Genomic DNA, 16811 nt, shown 5'->3' with positions numbered 1-16811 from the left:
CCGCCGCCCGCCCTGCAGGGTTCCCTGCGCGCCGGCCTCGGGCTCGCCCGACAGCGCCAACCGCCGCCGGGGGGCAACCGCCTCGGGCGGCGCGCGCGGAGCGTTGCGCGGCCGGGACTCGGGCCGGGGTCGAGCTGCGACGGAGCCGGGAGGAAGGCGAGGCCGGGCCGTGGGGGCTTTTGACGAACGGCCTTGAGAGCCAATGGGAAGCCCGGTCGACTTTTCCCCCTGCCAATGGGGAGCGAGCCCCAGGTGGGGGGGCGCTTCCCGCGGGCTGCGGCTGGATTCGATCCGCGCGGCGGCGGCGCGGGCGGGGCGGGGGCGGAGGCTCGGCCTGGGCAGCGGGCAGCGGATCCGGGGAGGAGGGAAGACCGGAAGCCGCGGTCGCGTCCCATCCTTAGATTCGCTCCCCGGGCTGGGAGCGGAGACGGCGCAGCGGGTGAGGCTGGATGTCGGCTCCTTAGTGGAAGGGAGCGGCCGGTCGGGAGCCTCCTCCCCGGGCGCGCGCCGCAGCCCCCGGCCCTGGGCGCGCCGGCCCGCGGACGGACGGACGGACGGGCCGCGCAGACGCCGCCGGAGACGCGCCGTCCGCGGCGGAGGCTGACGGGCGCTCGAGGCCCGCGCGGCGCCGCCACCCCCACCCGCCTGCCCGCCGGTCCCTCCGGCCGTCGCCATGTCCTCCTCCTCCTCCTCCCCGGGGGAGACGTACGAGGAGGACCGCGAGTACGAGAGCCAGGCCAAGCGCCTCAAGACCGAGGAGGGGGAGATCGACTACTCGGCCGAGGAAGGCGAGAACCGCCGGGAAGCGACGCCCCGGGGCGGGGGCGATGGCGGCGGCGGCCGGAGCTTCTCACAGCCGGTAACAAAGCGCGGCGCCCCGCGGCGGCCCCCCGGGAAGCGGGGCCCGGTGGCGGGGACGGGGCCCGGGGCCTCCCGCCCGCCTTGTTTCCCTTTCCTGCTGCGCAGACCGGGTAGGGAAGCGCTGCCTCTTCTCTTCGGGGCTTTTCCTTGTTTGCGCTGCCTGGTCTCCGCCATCCCGGCCGCGGGCCCTGAACTTGGAGAGGGGCGCGGGAGGGGCGGCGGGGCGCTTCCGCTCCGGGGCCGAGGGGCGCGGGGGGCTCTTTGTTGGTCTGACTCTCGGGGCTGCCGGCGGGCCCCGCACGGCCCTCCCGCTCCCTTCCCTCCTCCGCGCGCAGCATCCACGCGCGGCCGCGGCCACGGGCACGGCCACGGGGCGGCGGCGCCTGTTCCTCGCCCAGGGCCGTAGGAGAGTCTCCGCGAGTGACTTGCTTCGCTCTAGCGCTCACGCCCCGCAGTTCAGAGGAGGTTTATCTTAGATTTTTTACTCTGGGCAGGTATGGCGTGCATGCTTTGCTACCCAGTTTTATGGTTATTGCCTAAGACAGTTTTTAGCTCTACATTGAAAACAATGTATTGGTACGTGTTAGGACGTCCCTACTTTCAAGGGGGGGGGACACACACCTTAAAGGCACCTCGGTTCTTCATGGACAGTTTATTCCCCGCGGAAGACGGACTTGAACCCAGGAGCATGAAACACGTGTTCCTAGATTCCTGTTTCTCTCATCAAAAGTGTTAGCTGGAGGTACAAGGAATGTGAAAGTCGTTTATCCGTAGCAAATAGGAACTCAGACTTTAAGGAAACAAGCAAAGCAATTGTTTTTGCCCCTTTTATTGGTGCATTAAGCTGTCATAATGACTTAGATGTTCTTTAAACATTTAACACATTTTAACCGTGATTTGATTTTATTTTCCTTTTTCTTTTCTTTTTTTTTTATCCTCACCTGAGGATGTGTTTTCCATTGCTTTTCAGAGAGAGTGGAAGGAGGGGGAGAGACAGAGAGAAACATTGATGTGAGAGAAACGCATCAGTTGCCTCCAGCTGGAGACCAGACCCAGGCCAGGGACGGAGCCTGCAGCCAAGGTCGGTGCCCTGGGCGGAGTGGAACCCGGGACGCTTCAGTCCTCGGAAGACGCTCTAACCGCTGAGCAAAACGGCTGGGGCGTGACTCTGTTGTTCATTTTTTTGTTTTTTGTTTCTTTTTCATTGTTTTTGCCCTCCCTCCCTTTCCTTGTGATTTTTTTGAAAAGCAAACCATACTGGATATTTATGAAATTATACACATGTTCTATAGTAAAGTGTTTTTCACCTTTGGTAAGAGGCAAATTAAAAGCTTTTTAGCTAATGTCTGAATTTTTGCGTAAAAAATTCTGATCAGTAGTCCCGAAACTTCTGTTAGAGTTTCCAAATACTGTATGATAATATGATGGATAAGGTTATAACACTTTTTAAAAAAGGAACTCTTCTCTAAATAAACTAGTTTTCTTATGGCTAGATACTACATTTGATTTTTGTGCCTAGCTATTTGGATTATTCAAAATGTAACTTGGAAGTGTGAATAAAGAAAGTACATTTCTTTAAAGAAATGTTTAAAGCCAATTTCATTATGGAACTTGGAAACAGTAATATAATAACTGATATTTAGATTCATTGGGTCAGTGTGTTTCTTTTGCCAAACTCTTGCTTGAGTTTTTGTGCAGCATCACGAAATGTCTTCCATTAAATGTTAATCTTGGAAGGACAGTTAGTTTAGAAATTTTTTTAAAAAAACAGATTAAACATTAAGCCAGTAGTATAGGATGTTGGGAAGAAAATAATATATAATTGATACGTCCGGAGAGAGTTGTATCTAGAAGTGGAAGTAGCACCAGGCAGGACTCGGGGAGAGTCAGAAGTCTTAATTAGCTACCATGCAATCTATGTGACCTTGGGAAAGTCATTTAACTGTGTTGAATTCTTAGTCTGTAAAATGTGAAAGTTGATCTACATGCCTTCCATACCTGAAGTTGTAGTTCAGTGATTAATGTAATGCAGCTTTGAAATTACCCAGGCAGGAACTAATATATACAGATTGAGTTATAAATTCAAATTTTTGTTTATCTTACTGCTGTTAATGTTTCTTATGGGAGAGTGAATTGCTTTTATTTAACAGTAGAATCCATATTGCACTGTGAAATCTAATGAATGTGTATTTTTCTTGTTTTTGAGTATTTTTCTTCATGTAATTCTTGGTACTGTTTTGAAATCGTTACCACTATGGAAATCTGTACAGAGTAAAATACTGTTAGGATAGGCATTTTCTGGATAGAAGTTTCCTGTCTAGTACGTCATCATCTAGAAATATGGTAATTCATCTAACTGAAAAGGGTTTGACTCCACCCTACTGGTCCTTCAGCCCAGCTAGAGAAAAAACACTTTTGTGGTCAAACTGTTAGAGTAAATGCAGAGTAGGTACAACATGGGCAGTCTTTTCAACTCTAGTTGGAAGTTCGTAAAGTACAGAGTAAGATTTACATTGTTTGGCTTTTCATAATTATTTTCATGAGTGCTTTAATAGTATAACTAGATTTAAAGAGGAAAGTGAATACATATTTAAGAAAGTGTTCCAACAAATGTTCCTAATTTAAAAATGGTCATTGTGAATGATCATGATGTTTTAAGGTACAAAGAGAAATGAGTTAATAGTTTGGACATGAGAAATAACACATCCTTCAAATTTGTGTCTTATGGCACTTATTTTGAAGAGCAAAAATTCCCTGAGTGATATAGATTCACTGGGCTACATTGCTGAACAAAGCTTGATTATGGAGGTTTTATGGTATGTATTATACAGTTACTTTATTCGTACGGTATTATTAAGTTTAGCAGGCATGACCTTCGAGGTTAGATTAATAGAAAATTTCTGTATCTACTCACTTTTAAGAAAGCATTTTGACTTCCAAATGTTATGGCTTCACTTGGCAAAACTAATTGAATTGAATTGGGAGGTTACCTAGGAAAGATCTGCTTTTATAAAGACTGGTATCAAAAAAAATTTCTGGAGTACTAATTTATTTTGAAGATTTTCAAGTTTTTCTTTTACTCTGTTCTGCTAGTGAGTAAACTAAACAGGAAATTAAAGATTGTTAAAGTGGTTAAATTAAAGATTGTTAAAGAGGTTTGTTTGCTGATGAGGTGAAAATTTATTTCTCAACTTTTATTAAACAGATTTGCAAAATGGCAAAATGCCAAGATGAAAACGTAGATCCCGGGATTTCCAAATAAAGGAATACATATTATGTAGAGAATCTAGTTGAATTTGATACACTACTATACTTTAATGATCTAAGTTACAGTGATGATAGGAATATGATGATGGCTTACTGGGTGTATATATGATGGGAGATGGGATGAGGTCACTTTGTTAGCTTAGCTCCCACAGGAAAAGCTTAGAGACTGTGACAGTAAGCATGGTAACTACACTCTGTGGAATAAAACATTTCAAGGATGTGTGCCCTGGAGGTAAGTACCAGATCCTTGAGGCTTCTAGAGCAGGAAAATCTTTAGCTAAACTACAGTAAGTGAGGATTTGTAGGCCTAATTTTGGGAAAGAAATGAAAAGCAGTAGGTATTACTATCTTTTGGTTTTATTTCTTCATGTTAATAGAGGCATAAGCCCAAGCAAGGCAGGTGCCTTGGCTCTGCTACCAACATGCTTTGGAACTCACTTTGCTACCTGTCACATGAGATGGTTGGATTAGATGATCACTGTGACCTCTTAACTCATTTAAAAAATAATTCTTGAGCCCTTACCACGTGCCAGCTGCAGTTCTCAGTGATATAATAGTAAAAAAATTATGTTCTGAAAGTCAATGAGTCTACATCATTCAGTGCTTTTCTTTTTTCTCTATGAAATTGAATGTAACTTTCAAAGCTTGCATTTGCAGTCACAGCAACAACTCAGATGAACTTAAGCAAAACAAAAAGGGGGCAGGGTAGGGAATTTATTGGCCTATATAACTGGGAAAGCCAAGTTGTGTCGCTAGTTTCAGGCATGGCTGGACCCAGGGATTTAGATGATGTCATAGAGACTTGATTCTGTCTCTTTCCATATTTCAGCTCTATCTTATAACTAGCAGATAAAGAGAACATTCTCTGTTCCCCAATGCCCATATTTATCTCCTCTGATCAACCATTTTTTATCTCTCACTTAATTCCCCCTTCTAATCACTGTGCTATCTTTGAAGTTGGGGAGACATGACTGTGTGATTGAAAATACCAATATAATAATAGGGAGTTGAAGAGGTTTTTTTTCTTTTTCTTTTTTTGGTGTGTTTAACCAGAAGTGGGAAGGGGTTATGGGTAGGGAAAACCAAAGGATTTGTAGTACATGAGGGGGGAAAAGATTATTTTTAAAAAGTTATTTGAATCACATGGCTGTTCTTTATAATCTTTGTTAGGTGATCAAATATACCTAAAAACTTTGGATGGGAAAATAAAGAGGTTCTTATATTTTGGATCTGTTATATTGTTTCTTTAAAACATTAAAAAAAAAAAAAAAAGACCAAGTAAAGAGATGTTTTAATTTAGTAAGAAAAAAATGTAGTTATATTCTAAGCATAGTGTGAGTTAAAAATATTTGCAGCTGCCCCGTAAAACTAGCTTGTAGGAAATCTCCAAAGTCAGAGAAGGGATGATCTTAAATATTTGGAAATGCTGTACTCCTTTCTTGATATTACATTGATAAATTCTAATGTATCCATAGAAAGATGACCAGAATGGAGAGGGCACTTAAAAATCACATCATAAGAGGAATGATAGAAGAATTGGAGGGGGGGAGGGTTATTTGTCCTGAAGGGTAAACTTAAAAGTGTGATTTAAAAAACCATAAGTAATAGAAGGTTATCATGTAGAGAGGGAAATGTAGATAAGGGTAGCAGTGCCAACATTTATTGAACCTTTATTCAATAACTACATCTTGCACTGCTAGGCATTTTGTATCTTTTGTTTATTGTAATCTTATATGATGAGGATATTGTTCTTTTTTTTTTTAAGTCAAACTCAGAAAGATTAACTAGTCTAAGATCACGGAGCCAGTAAGTGTCCAAAGATTCAAAAGCTGATCTGACTCCAGAGGCCATTTTGGATAGGAAACTACAGGAAGACAGAAATGGATGCAATATTTTGAATATTTTCTAAAAATGTAATGGATCGTCTCACTAGGTAGTATGTGTCCTATCATTGGAGGTGTTTAAGGAGAGGCTGGATAATCACTTGGCAGTGGGTCTCGTGTGTCTGGTGTTGGGAGATGAATTATTGAATTTGAGATTGGTCTTTCTTAATCTTATCATAGGAGGGCTGAAAAGAGAGTTCAGTGGCTCTTGAGCAACAAAAGAGCTGAAGGAAGTTGTGCCTGGCCTTTGTGAATTTACAGTTAAATTGTTGCTGTTCTGTATGAAGAGATGCTAATGGGTTTTGCTCATTCTTCTTAGAAGCTTCCCTTCTCTATTTAGTAGAGCTTGATCTTCAATCCCCAGTTGTCAAAATTAGCACCTAAGATTGGTTTATTAGAGTTTGTTCTTGAGATAGTCTTTGAGGGACCGGGAGTTTGGAATGCTTGTGACTAGACTGGTCTGTAGCCTGCAGTGGGGACCAATTAATGCCTCCGTAGTTGACCCAGTTCACCTAAAGAAGGGCTTGAGTAATTAAAAAAAAAAATAATAATAAATATATATATGTAAATATATATAAATTGCAGGCATACTTTCATTTGTTGGGTACTCACTTGGAATATTGTTTCTAGTCTGATAAATAATAGATATAAATAGAGCAGGAGAGAGCCTAGATAAGTAAATGTTTGAAATGGGAAGAATTTAGGCTTCTGTATGAGAAAGGATTAAAAAAATTGATTAAGCTGGAGACAACATAATTAAAGTTATTAATATTTGGATGGGGTAAACAGTACTGATTTATTCACCAGTTTAGGAATCAGATGCATAGTATGATGCTTCAGAGAGGCAATTTTAAGGTAGGTAAAAGAAGGTCTATAAAGGACTTCAGATTTCTTAGCATCAGTATATAGTATAGGTAGAAATAAGAAAAAAATTTTTTTTTTAGAAAGGTCAGTGTAAAGCACTTTCATTGCAATAATAAAACTTGAAATTCATGTAGTGCAGGGGTGGTGGTGGGGTGGTGGTTAGGCAGTAGGCAGCAGTAATTTCTCTCACCAAATAACTACGCAGGACAGCAAAGGAGTGTGTTGGGGGGGGCAGTGAGTAGGAAAAGCTAGGAAACTGAGATCAGCAGGGGAGGGTGAGCGTCAAAAAACAGGAGATTCTGCCCTGGCTGGTGTGGCTCAGTGGTTAGAGCGTGGGCCCCTGGACCAAAACGTCTTGGGTACTAATCCCAGTCAAGACTTGATCCCTGCTCCGGTTGGTTGGGGCATGTGCCGGAGGCAACCAATTGATCTCACATCGATGTTTCTCTCCCCCACTCTAAAATTGAATGGGAAAAAAAAAATTCTTGGGTGAGAATTAAAAAACAAACAAACGAAACACACACAGGATATTCTGAAGCTGTGATGACCAGCATAGCATCATTTTCTTAAGACAACATTCAAGGCTTTGTCATGATAGCTGGGCTCTCATTCGGTGTTACCTGTCTACGAACAGCACCTTCAATTTAAACTTTCGATTGAAGTCCTTAAAATTTAGGAATTGGAGCCTGGATAGCTAAGAGATTATAAAAGTCCTGAATATCTTAGGGGGGAAAAACACAGGATTGGGGTATGGGGGACAGCCAGGCCATGAAGAAGGCTTCAGAGGTGCCTGCTGGCCCAGGGACATATATTTCTCGTGTCCAACATTGCAGTGAAAATGATTTGCTTTTAAAAGGCAGAGGGTTTAAGGGAAGAGTGGGATGGGGCAATGGAGGCAAGTGCTCTCCCCCTCCCCACTTCAGTTTTGGGTAGGGCTCTTAATTCAACCCAAAGACATCTCTCAACTTGGAGATACTTTGGACCTCAGTAGCAACTCAAATCTATGGCTTTACAGCTCAGCGGCAAAAATATTTAACATATAATAGATAAAAAGTTTCATCCAAAAATAAAGATTGTGTGTCCCCCTCCCACACCAATTCCTATCTGAAGTTAACCCATTGCTTGTATTGTTACTACTTGACTAATGTAGATCCAAAAGACTGAAACTGAATCTTCACCCCCAAATCAAAACAGAATAAAAAGAGTAACTTGAAGTTTATTGTATATAGTTCAGGTCAACACACATATGAGGAGAAAGAGGAAGAGCAAAGCTGGGTGACAGAACACAAGGCAAATATTTATACAGAGAGTGTAGTAGAGCATTAGGAAAAGCTCCGGCAGGTCCCTCTCTGGCACATCCAAGAATAGGGAGCCCAGGGAACAGGCCATTCCTGTCATTCTAGGCTTGGAAGCTACCCGTCAAAGACCAGAGTGGCACCACGGGCATAGTCTTGGGAGATAGTTTGGTTCTCTGAACCACACTCATCTGGGCAACCCCTTCTTCCCAGCCTTGGATCACCTTCCGCTTGTCTAGCATAAATTTAAAGGACTTGTTTCTGTCCCAGGAGAAATCAGATTTCTTTCCATCTTCATGCATCCCTGCGTAGTGCACCACGCAGGTCTGGCCCTGCTTCAGGAAAGTGCTCATCTCCCCCTGCCCCGCTCAGCAGAAGCCGCGGAGGCTGTGGCCGCAGTATGATGGCGGGGGGTGGGGAGGGGTGTTCCAGGGCTTTACCTCCACCCCAAGAAAATACTGATTTAAGAAAAGTATTTGAGGGGGGAAGAGAGGGGAGAAATATAGTTTGAAAAGATATCTTTAATACCATATGTCAGTTTTATATTTGGAAACAACCCTAGGGGTTTTTTTTCTTTTTAAACTATAGAAAGAATGAGAAATTTTAAAATTCAAGAAAAGGAGACATAATTTAAAGAGAGATAAATATCAAGGTAGGTAAATTCATAAATGGCAAATTCATTGAGTTGGGAATAAGGAGAGGATGTGTTCAACTGAGAGTTAGTTTCATTTATTAGACTGGCTGGTAAGTTATATTGTTCTTCATACCCTTTTGTAGGTCTTAAATATTATATAATAAAATATTTCCCCAACTTTTTATTATATAAAAGGTTCAATTAATATGCAATTTTTAACATTTTGTTTGGGATTTTTATCTCTCTGTTTTTGCCTTGAGGGTGAGGTAATCATATCTTTTCCTGAATACCATGTTGATAGCATTCAATATTTTTCAGCTTTTATAGAATGACTTGAGTCTCAATCTGTTTCATTTGGGAACTATAATAAAATAATAAAATATTAAAGTCAGATCTTTTGAGGGATTTTAAAATCAGTCCTGTAATCTGTTTCTTTGTGAGAAGATCAACTTGAAAAAAGTCATGTTCTTTAGCACTGTGTACAAGATAGTGGTTATTTATGATGGGAAGGGAGGTAGGAGGAGAGGATGTGTTCAACTGAGAGTTTCATGTATTAGACTGGCTGTTAAGTTATATTCTTCATACCCTTTTGTGGGTCTTAAATATTATGTAATAAAATATTTCCCCAACTTTTTATTATATAAAAGGTTCAATTAATATGCAGTTTTTAACATTTTGTTTGGGATTTTTATCTCTATATATCTATATACTCTTTATATACATACTTTTTTCCTAAACTATTTAAAAGTAAGTTACAGACATCACAATTATTCTTAAGTATCCCAGCTATTCCTAAGAATAGAGATACTCTTTCCTATACCATTACCATTCTAATGGTACCTAAGACAAGAATTCCATTATATAATCTAATATCCTGTCTATTTAAATTCTCCGATTGTCCCTAAGATGTCTTTTATAGCAGATTTTATCTATTATAAAATGAAGGCTCACTTACTGCTTTTGGTTGTCTCTAGTCTCAGCCTGAAATCTTCCTTCCACTGTTTTTTGATACTTTTTGAAGAGTCCTGGCCAATATAGTTTCTTTTGCGTTTTTACCTTTGCCGGCTGATTTCTAAGGATCAATGGAGATGATAGATTATCTTATTTCTTGCACTTTATTATTGTCTAATTATTTTTAGAGTAAAACTTGTTATTTATACTTTAAATGTATGTCTAAATTCACGTTTTTAGGTTTTATTTAGAGCTCTCTTCCTGCATTGTTGTTCATTTGCATTTAAGAGCTTAATGGTGATAATGCACCATTGGTGGTTGAATTTCACAGGTCTCATTTGTTTAGGTTGCTAAGAGAATGTTGGCTTATATAGGGACAATCAGAATGATTTGTTTTAAGTTTAGTGACGTAATGAATATCTGTGTAAGCATAGAAAAGACTAAACCTAAGCAATTCAAATGAAATTTCAAGGATTGAATTAGTATTTGCAAAGGACTTAAATTGTTTTTTGGCTATGACAATCATGTGGCATCGTCCCATGATTACTTTACATATTTAAATCAGTTCTTTAAACTCTGACATAATTTTTTATTGGCAGGGCATAAGAGTTTTTCTAGTCTTTATAATGAAAAAAATTTTGGCAGGTCTTTTAAAATAGCCATAAAGGGATTTAATTGTCTTAAAATGATTCTTAAGTTTTATGGTGCATTTAAATTAGTCTGGATGACCAAAAAAACCTTTCATTCAATAGACTTTTGGGATATATATAATAGATATATATCTATATCTACATATCTCTCTATACACATATATATACATATGTATATATGAATGAATTGTACATGGAAGTCATTTCTGAAGTGATGCAAGAGAGGTGCCTGGCGGCTAACTGTAAATAAATCTTTGTCTTGATAGAACTTGAATAAGTAAATGAGAGTATTTTAATTTTCAAAGTAATTCTCCTACATAGTCCCTTTTAAAATAAATTTTAAGACCATATACTTACATTTTAAAACTTCCTGCTGGGCGTACTCAAAGATGCAGAATACTCCATAGAAGCCCTGGAAGGCTGGTGTTCTGAGTACCCCTTGTTCAGCAACAAAGATGGTACCTTGTATAAATTTAAGTTGTCAAGTATACTGAGTAACTTCAAGTTATAGTGGGACTAGCTAACCAATTAAACAAGGACAAAAGATGATATAAATCTATTATATTACAGGAAAAATAAAGTATATAATCTTAAAGAAAAGTTTTAAATGGGACTTTTTGTTTATTTGGACTGCTTGAGATTTTTATTTTATGGAGGTAAAACTGAAATTATGAGTATAAAATATATTTCCAATCATACTTAGCATGCTCTGTGTTATCTGCTGAAGTTTTTTCTGAGGTTTTCTAGAAGTTGAAGTAAGTTATTAAATAACCTACTTTTATTTATTATTGAGAAAGAACACTCCCTTTTAAGAAATCAAAATTTTCATGCCAGGCATTTGATTGGTGATTTTACTTTTAGGTCCTTTTGCTAACTTTTAAAAAAAAATGTTTGCTTTTTAAGGCAGAGTTGAATGTACTAAAAGATGCAATTTAAATTCTTAAAGTTTTTAATTACAAATTATTTTCTCTTACCAGGAGGCAGGCGGAAGTCATCATAAAGTTTCTGTTTCACCCGTTGTCCATGTTCGAGGACTCTGTGAATCTGTGGTGGAAGCAGACCTTGTGGAGGCTCTGGAAAAATTTGGGACAATATGGTAAGGACAGTAGGGCCTTCGTGTAGACTGAACACAGTGTGGGAGAACAAGCCTTGCTTAGTTGCTGCTGCCTTGAGGTTAAACCATTGTATATATTAAGTTTGCTTTTCACTGTATTTTTTTGGAATGTTGTTGTTTTTGACTTTTGCGGGATGATGCATGGATGTACTTTTGTGGCCATAATCACATTACCTCTCACTCCCCAACCAGGGTGTATGTAAAATTGATTATGCTTCCTTCATCTGGTTTTCAAATTAGTCCGTGATTCATCCTTAAATACTGCTTTAAACCGATGAGTTGATTACATCCTTCATCTTCAGAGTTTGAAGTGGTTAGTGGTACTTAAATAGTGTTTTAAAAAAAAATTATTTTGGAATATTTACAAGTTGGCAGCTAAGAGTGGGTAGGTGAAAGGTAGGCATTATTTGCTTAGCTACATGTTGTGGTGAGTTCTTTTGCAGGTCCTGAGCAGTCAGTGTTTTATCCTAGCTTGTCTTCCATTTGTGTGTTGAATTTACTCAGGCTCCTCCTTTCTCTTACCACAGCTGGTGTGTGCTTAAGAATATTGGGAAGTGAAAACATAATTAGAAAAATGAATCTGCTACCAAAAATAGACACTTAAGAATCCTTCCTAAATTATTTTTGGAGTATGCCTGGTTGTTCTCTTCTTAGCATGCATAATCTAGAGTTGATTTTTATTATTGTTTTTTCCTTGATGACTATGTTTGGGATTTTTGCTTTAGGCCTCAGTGATACAGACTAAGTCAAAATATATAAACAGGAGAAAAATTTCAATATATTGGCTCAGATAGCTTGATTGCTTCAATTTTATAAAAATTTATATGGAGTTTTTGAGTATTGAAAGGTTGATGCATAAATAGATGGTGAGGGGGAGTGATCAGACATGTCCAATAGAAAGAAATCATTGCTTTAAAAAAGTAGGAGTAGTTTTAGGCGATACCTTCTATTATGGCATCTTTTTTATTTCTTTGGCTACTTCATTGAGAGGTGGATGACTTGGCAAACCTGTTATCCTCAACTTATGTACCTCAGAAATCACTGACTGATACATATTGTTTATCCTTGGAGGTACAAATTGGGAATCCACATGGGCGTAAGAAAGCAAGCCCATTTCCTGAAGCATCATCACTAAGGTGACTATATCACTTCTCAGTCATTTGGAGTGGATCTTGGAAGTTAAGTCTGTCTGGAGAGTTGTGTATTGAAGCAGACTCCTTAGACCTTATTAGACTTGCATGTTGGCACTAGCCTAACTTGATTCACTATAAGGACCTTCTTCTAAGTGGTGCACTGTCTCATGGAGTTATAAAGAGATAGTTATTTCTGTTTTATTTTTCTTTTGTTCTTATATATTTAGGGCTTTTATTTTCTTATAGCTAAGAAATACTGAAGCATTGTGAGAAAAACAAGTTGGTGAAACTGTGATGTTAATTAGGACCATGACCTGAATGTTGGGATTAAAGAAATAGAACTATGTGTTTAAGTTGGTAATTTGAGTTACTTTTGGGTGGCCTATTAATTTTTAGAGTCTGTACTGTTTAATACCATGTTCATGGTAAAGTGTTCCATATATGAATATTACTGAGTTAACTTGCATAGTACATCACTCTGCCCTCAAGATTGGTAGTTATGTGGCTAGGAAGGTCGTGAAGTAATTGGAACAAATTAGTGTATAAATTAAGAGCTTAATTGGCATAAATATGAATAATAGGAGTTTTAGTTGTATGAAATGATATTGAATAAGTGACTGCAATTAAAGCTGAAAGAATCTTGAATAGACTCCCATGAAGAGCAAGTGTTTTACTTCAAAATGTTGTATTTATAGAACCTTTCCCTATTTATTTTGTGATATGTAATTATACAGATAATGTAGAAACTGCTCATATTAAAAAGGTGAATCATCAAGTTCAATATTTGGTAAGTTTATACCTAAAAACTAGATGCATAGGAAGAAGTTCAGGAGAAACTATAACAAGATGTTGAAAATGATTGTGTCAGGATAATAAAATTGCTATATTTTATGTCTTTATTCTGTAGTATATATTCATGTATTATAATCAAAAGATTTAAAAAATATATACTGAGTCTCCCTTTACCCCTTCCATTTTTTTAAATTCCTCCCTCCCATTAAAGGAGAGGATTCTAGGTAGTGATTAGTTTAGAATTTTATAACAGAACTTTTGAGATGTAATTTGTATAGTAAATCTTTTGCCGCCTCCTGTTTTTATTTAAAATTTAGTTAATATGTCTCAAACTGTAAGCTGAAAGCACCGACCATGTCCCTTAGACTTTTTGTTTATTTTTTTTCTCTTTGGTCTTTCAGTCTTCCTCATACTAATGCTTTTTAAAGATTTCTAAAAAATTATGTGCCAGACAACTTAAGCGCATTGTTAAAATATCTTCGATAATTTGAATTTTCTCTTCTCTATCTTCATATGATACCACTTTCCTGGGTAACTTTTTTAACTTTTAAGGCTTTGCTTCTAGCTCACTTCTATTGTAGTTCTAGAAAGCAATTTTACTGTGATCAAGTCTATGATATGCCAATAAAGAATTTTTTTTTTTAATGTTTATTAAGTTTTCTTTCCAAAGAGCCAAAAGCCATTATTAACATATTTACTTGGCAATATTATTTAGCTATTAAACCAACTTATATTTATGAGAGAATATTTATTCTTCTTTAATTTCTTCAGCATAGACCTGATTCCAGGGTTTTCTATTTTTTGTATGCCCATGACTTCTTTTTTATATATCTTGATTGTTGAAAATATGACAGATGTCTTCCCCCTCATTTCGGTAAGGAGTCTGTGATCCTAAAGGGAATGTTTCTCTCCTAGGACTTATATCTTGTATTTATAGTTGGTAAATCTTTAAATCCAAAGCCTTATTGTTTCTGTATTTTCTTTAATTTTGCATGATGTGAGCTAACAAGCGTCATAGACCAACAAATACTGATTGAGTGCCTGTTACATGCCAGGTTCTTTTTTTTTTAGATTCTGAGGATATAAAAGTGAATGAGGCAAGGCAAGCAGTTTGTGTAACTGTAATCTTGGTAACAATTCTCCAAAGTTTTATAAATGAGGAGGCTGAAATTCATAAGCAGTTACATAATTTGTGAGGCTACAAAGTGGTCTGTTTTTTATTAGTAAGCCATTTGCCAGTTTTTAAAGAATAGCAGTAGGTCCCAGATGCCTAATTGAGAAGCATTGTTGTCATCAAGTACTTGACCTGATGTTAATTTTCTGGCCTTCTATTATAAAAACCATGTTAATTATATTTAAAAACATTTTTAAGGTTCTTATTTCTGTGAATAGAGGACGTTGTTTCCCCAGTTGTGATCCATGTGCTCTGATTTCTCTCTTCCCTCCCTTCTTTCATTTATTTTTCATTTCATTTATTAAAATATATTCCTCCCCCAAAAAGAATATACAGTGAAAAGTAAATACTTCACCTTCTTGCCCATAGGCAACCATGATTACCATATTCTAGTGAATATTTTTTCACATTCTTTAATATTTAAAACTAGTTTTGGGGGAGATTATTGGTATGGAATTTGGTCAGTTTGCAATTGCTTTTGTTTGTCTTTGCTTCTCTGTTTTTAGTAAGATAAGTGAAAGTATAGTCAGCTATTAGTGTGAGCACTTATTTATTTGGAAAAATCAATAGAGGTGGTGGTTTCTGTTTTTAGGGGTCCCATCTGCTAAACTTCTGTTGAGTTTTATCACTGTAGATTTCTGTATCTAGATATTTTCTCATGCTACTGGGGAGTGGCAGCCTGAGGAATAAACGGTGTAGTGTCATTAGTAACTGATAACAGAAAATGGTGCCTGAGGAAGGCATGAAATAGATAAGGTTTCAATCACAGGAGGATAAGTTTTCAAATATGCACCATCTACGTGGTATATAGCACAATTTGTTTGGATGATTTAAGAGTTGACTAACTTTGGATACAAGTGGTGAAAAGTACTAATCAGTGTGATTTGACACATTTTTATTAAAGTCTGCTTTTACTTGATTGAAAACAAATAATGTTAATTGAACTTACTATATTTGGGTATTCCCTCCCAATCTTCTTTTCAGCTATGTGATGATGATGCCATTTAAACGGCAGGCTCTAGTGGAATTTGAGAACATAGATAGTGCCAAAGAATGTGTGACGTTTGCTGCAGATGAACCTGTGTACATTGCTGGGCAACAGGCTTTTTTCAACTACTCTACAAGCAAAAGGATCACTCGGCCAGGAAATACTGATGATCCATCAGGAGGCAACAAAGTTCTTCTATTATCAATTCAGAATCCTCTTTATCCAATTACAGTGGTATGGATTTTTAATATGACAAACTAAAAAGGGATTTTGGAATTTGCTGCTAGAGTGACTAACAGTTTTCTTCACTGCCATCTGGATATTTAAAAATAATGGTTGTTTTTAGAATTATTAAAATTAATCTTAGTTTTGACTTAAGTTTAATGAACAAAGAAATGGTGAGCACTGATGCTAAAAAGGTCAGAAGCACATTTGTCATAATTAAAAAAGCACATTTAAAATAAGCACATTTAAAGCAATAACTATTTCTAATAAGGGATTAGACAGACTTGTTGGAAATGAACCAAGAACTCTCTCTCATTGATGCCAGCACATGTGTCAAGAGCATCCCAGTACTAGGCAATGACAGACTCCCATAGTATAGTAAGATGCATATGTCATTATTATAAGGTCCTTTGATATAGCTTCCTAAAAACTGTCCTGATTTACTTAAAATTCCCTGCTTCACCCGTTAAAAAAGTGATGTTAGTAGAATTTTAAAAAGGATTCATGTTCTGAGCCAGTTGAGTGTCCTACATTACAATCACATGCTGTTTCACAATAAGCTAGTAACACAGACACTTGACTTTTGTAATGAATAGAAAACACAGTAAGGGAAACTTCATTTAGTGTCTTTTCTAGTAAAGGTATATGATATTGGGACATACATATATATAGCATTGTATGCTTTAAATTTAATTACATATTTATCTTTATATTTATAGACAATATACAGTGTTACTATATTTACAATATTTGGTGTTTTGGGAAAAGAATATAACTTAATCTCATACAGGTACTCTGGTTTGTGTATTGTTGTATCCCTAGTACCTAATGATGCAGCTATGTAATTGTAGGTATTCAAGAAATTTCTAGGTTTTTTTTTTTTTTAATGTATCTCTATTGATTTCAGAGAGAGGAAGGGGGAGAGAGAGAGAGAGAGAGAGAGAGATAGAAACATCAATGATGAGAGAGTCATTGATCGG

General features: G+C 38.2%; 1 protein-coding gene across 1 annotated transcript in view; it reads left to right on the top strand.

Annotated features, from left to right (window-relative positions):
* The first annotated feature begins 405 nt into the window (after positions 1–405).
* Positions 406–16811, top strand: part of HNRNPLL (heterogeneous nuclear ribonucleoprotein L like) — a 35006-nt gene continuing 18600 nt past the window's right edge. Inside the window, exons 1-3 of the mRNA XM_081157309.1 lie at positions 406–859; positions 11383–11501; positions 15603–15840. Coding sequence (XP_081013435.1) covers positions 674–859; positions 11383–11501; positions 15603–15840 — 543 coding nt within the window. The 5' untranslated portion in view covers positions 406–673. The remainder of the gene's footprint in view (positions 860–11382; positions 11502–15602; positions 15841–16811) is intronic.

Source organism: Miniopterus schreibersii (assembly GCF_964146895.1).
Source record: "Miniopterus schreibersii genome assembly, chromosome: 13".
Lineage (NCBI taxonomy): Eukaryota > Metazoa > Chordata > Mammalia > Chiroptera > Miniopteridae > Miniopterus > Miniopterus schreibersii.
Note: the sequence above shows the minus strand (reverse complement) of the source record. Positions and strands in the feature narration are given on the sequence as shown.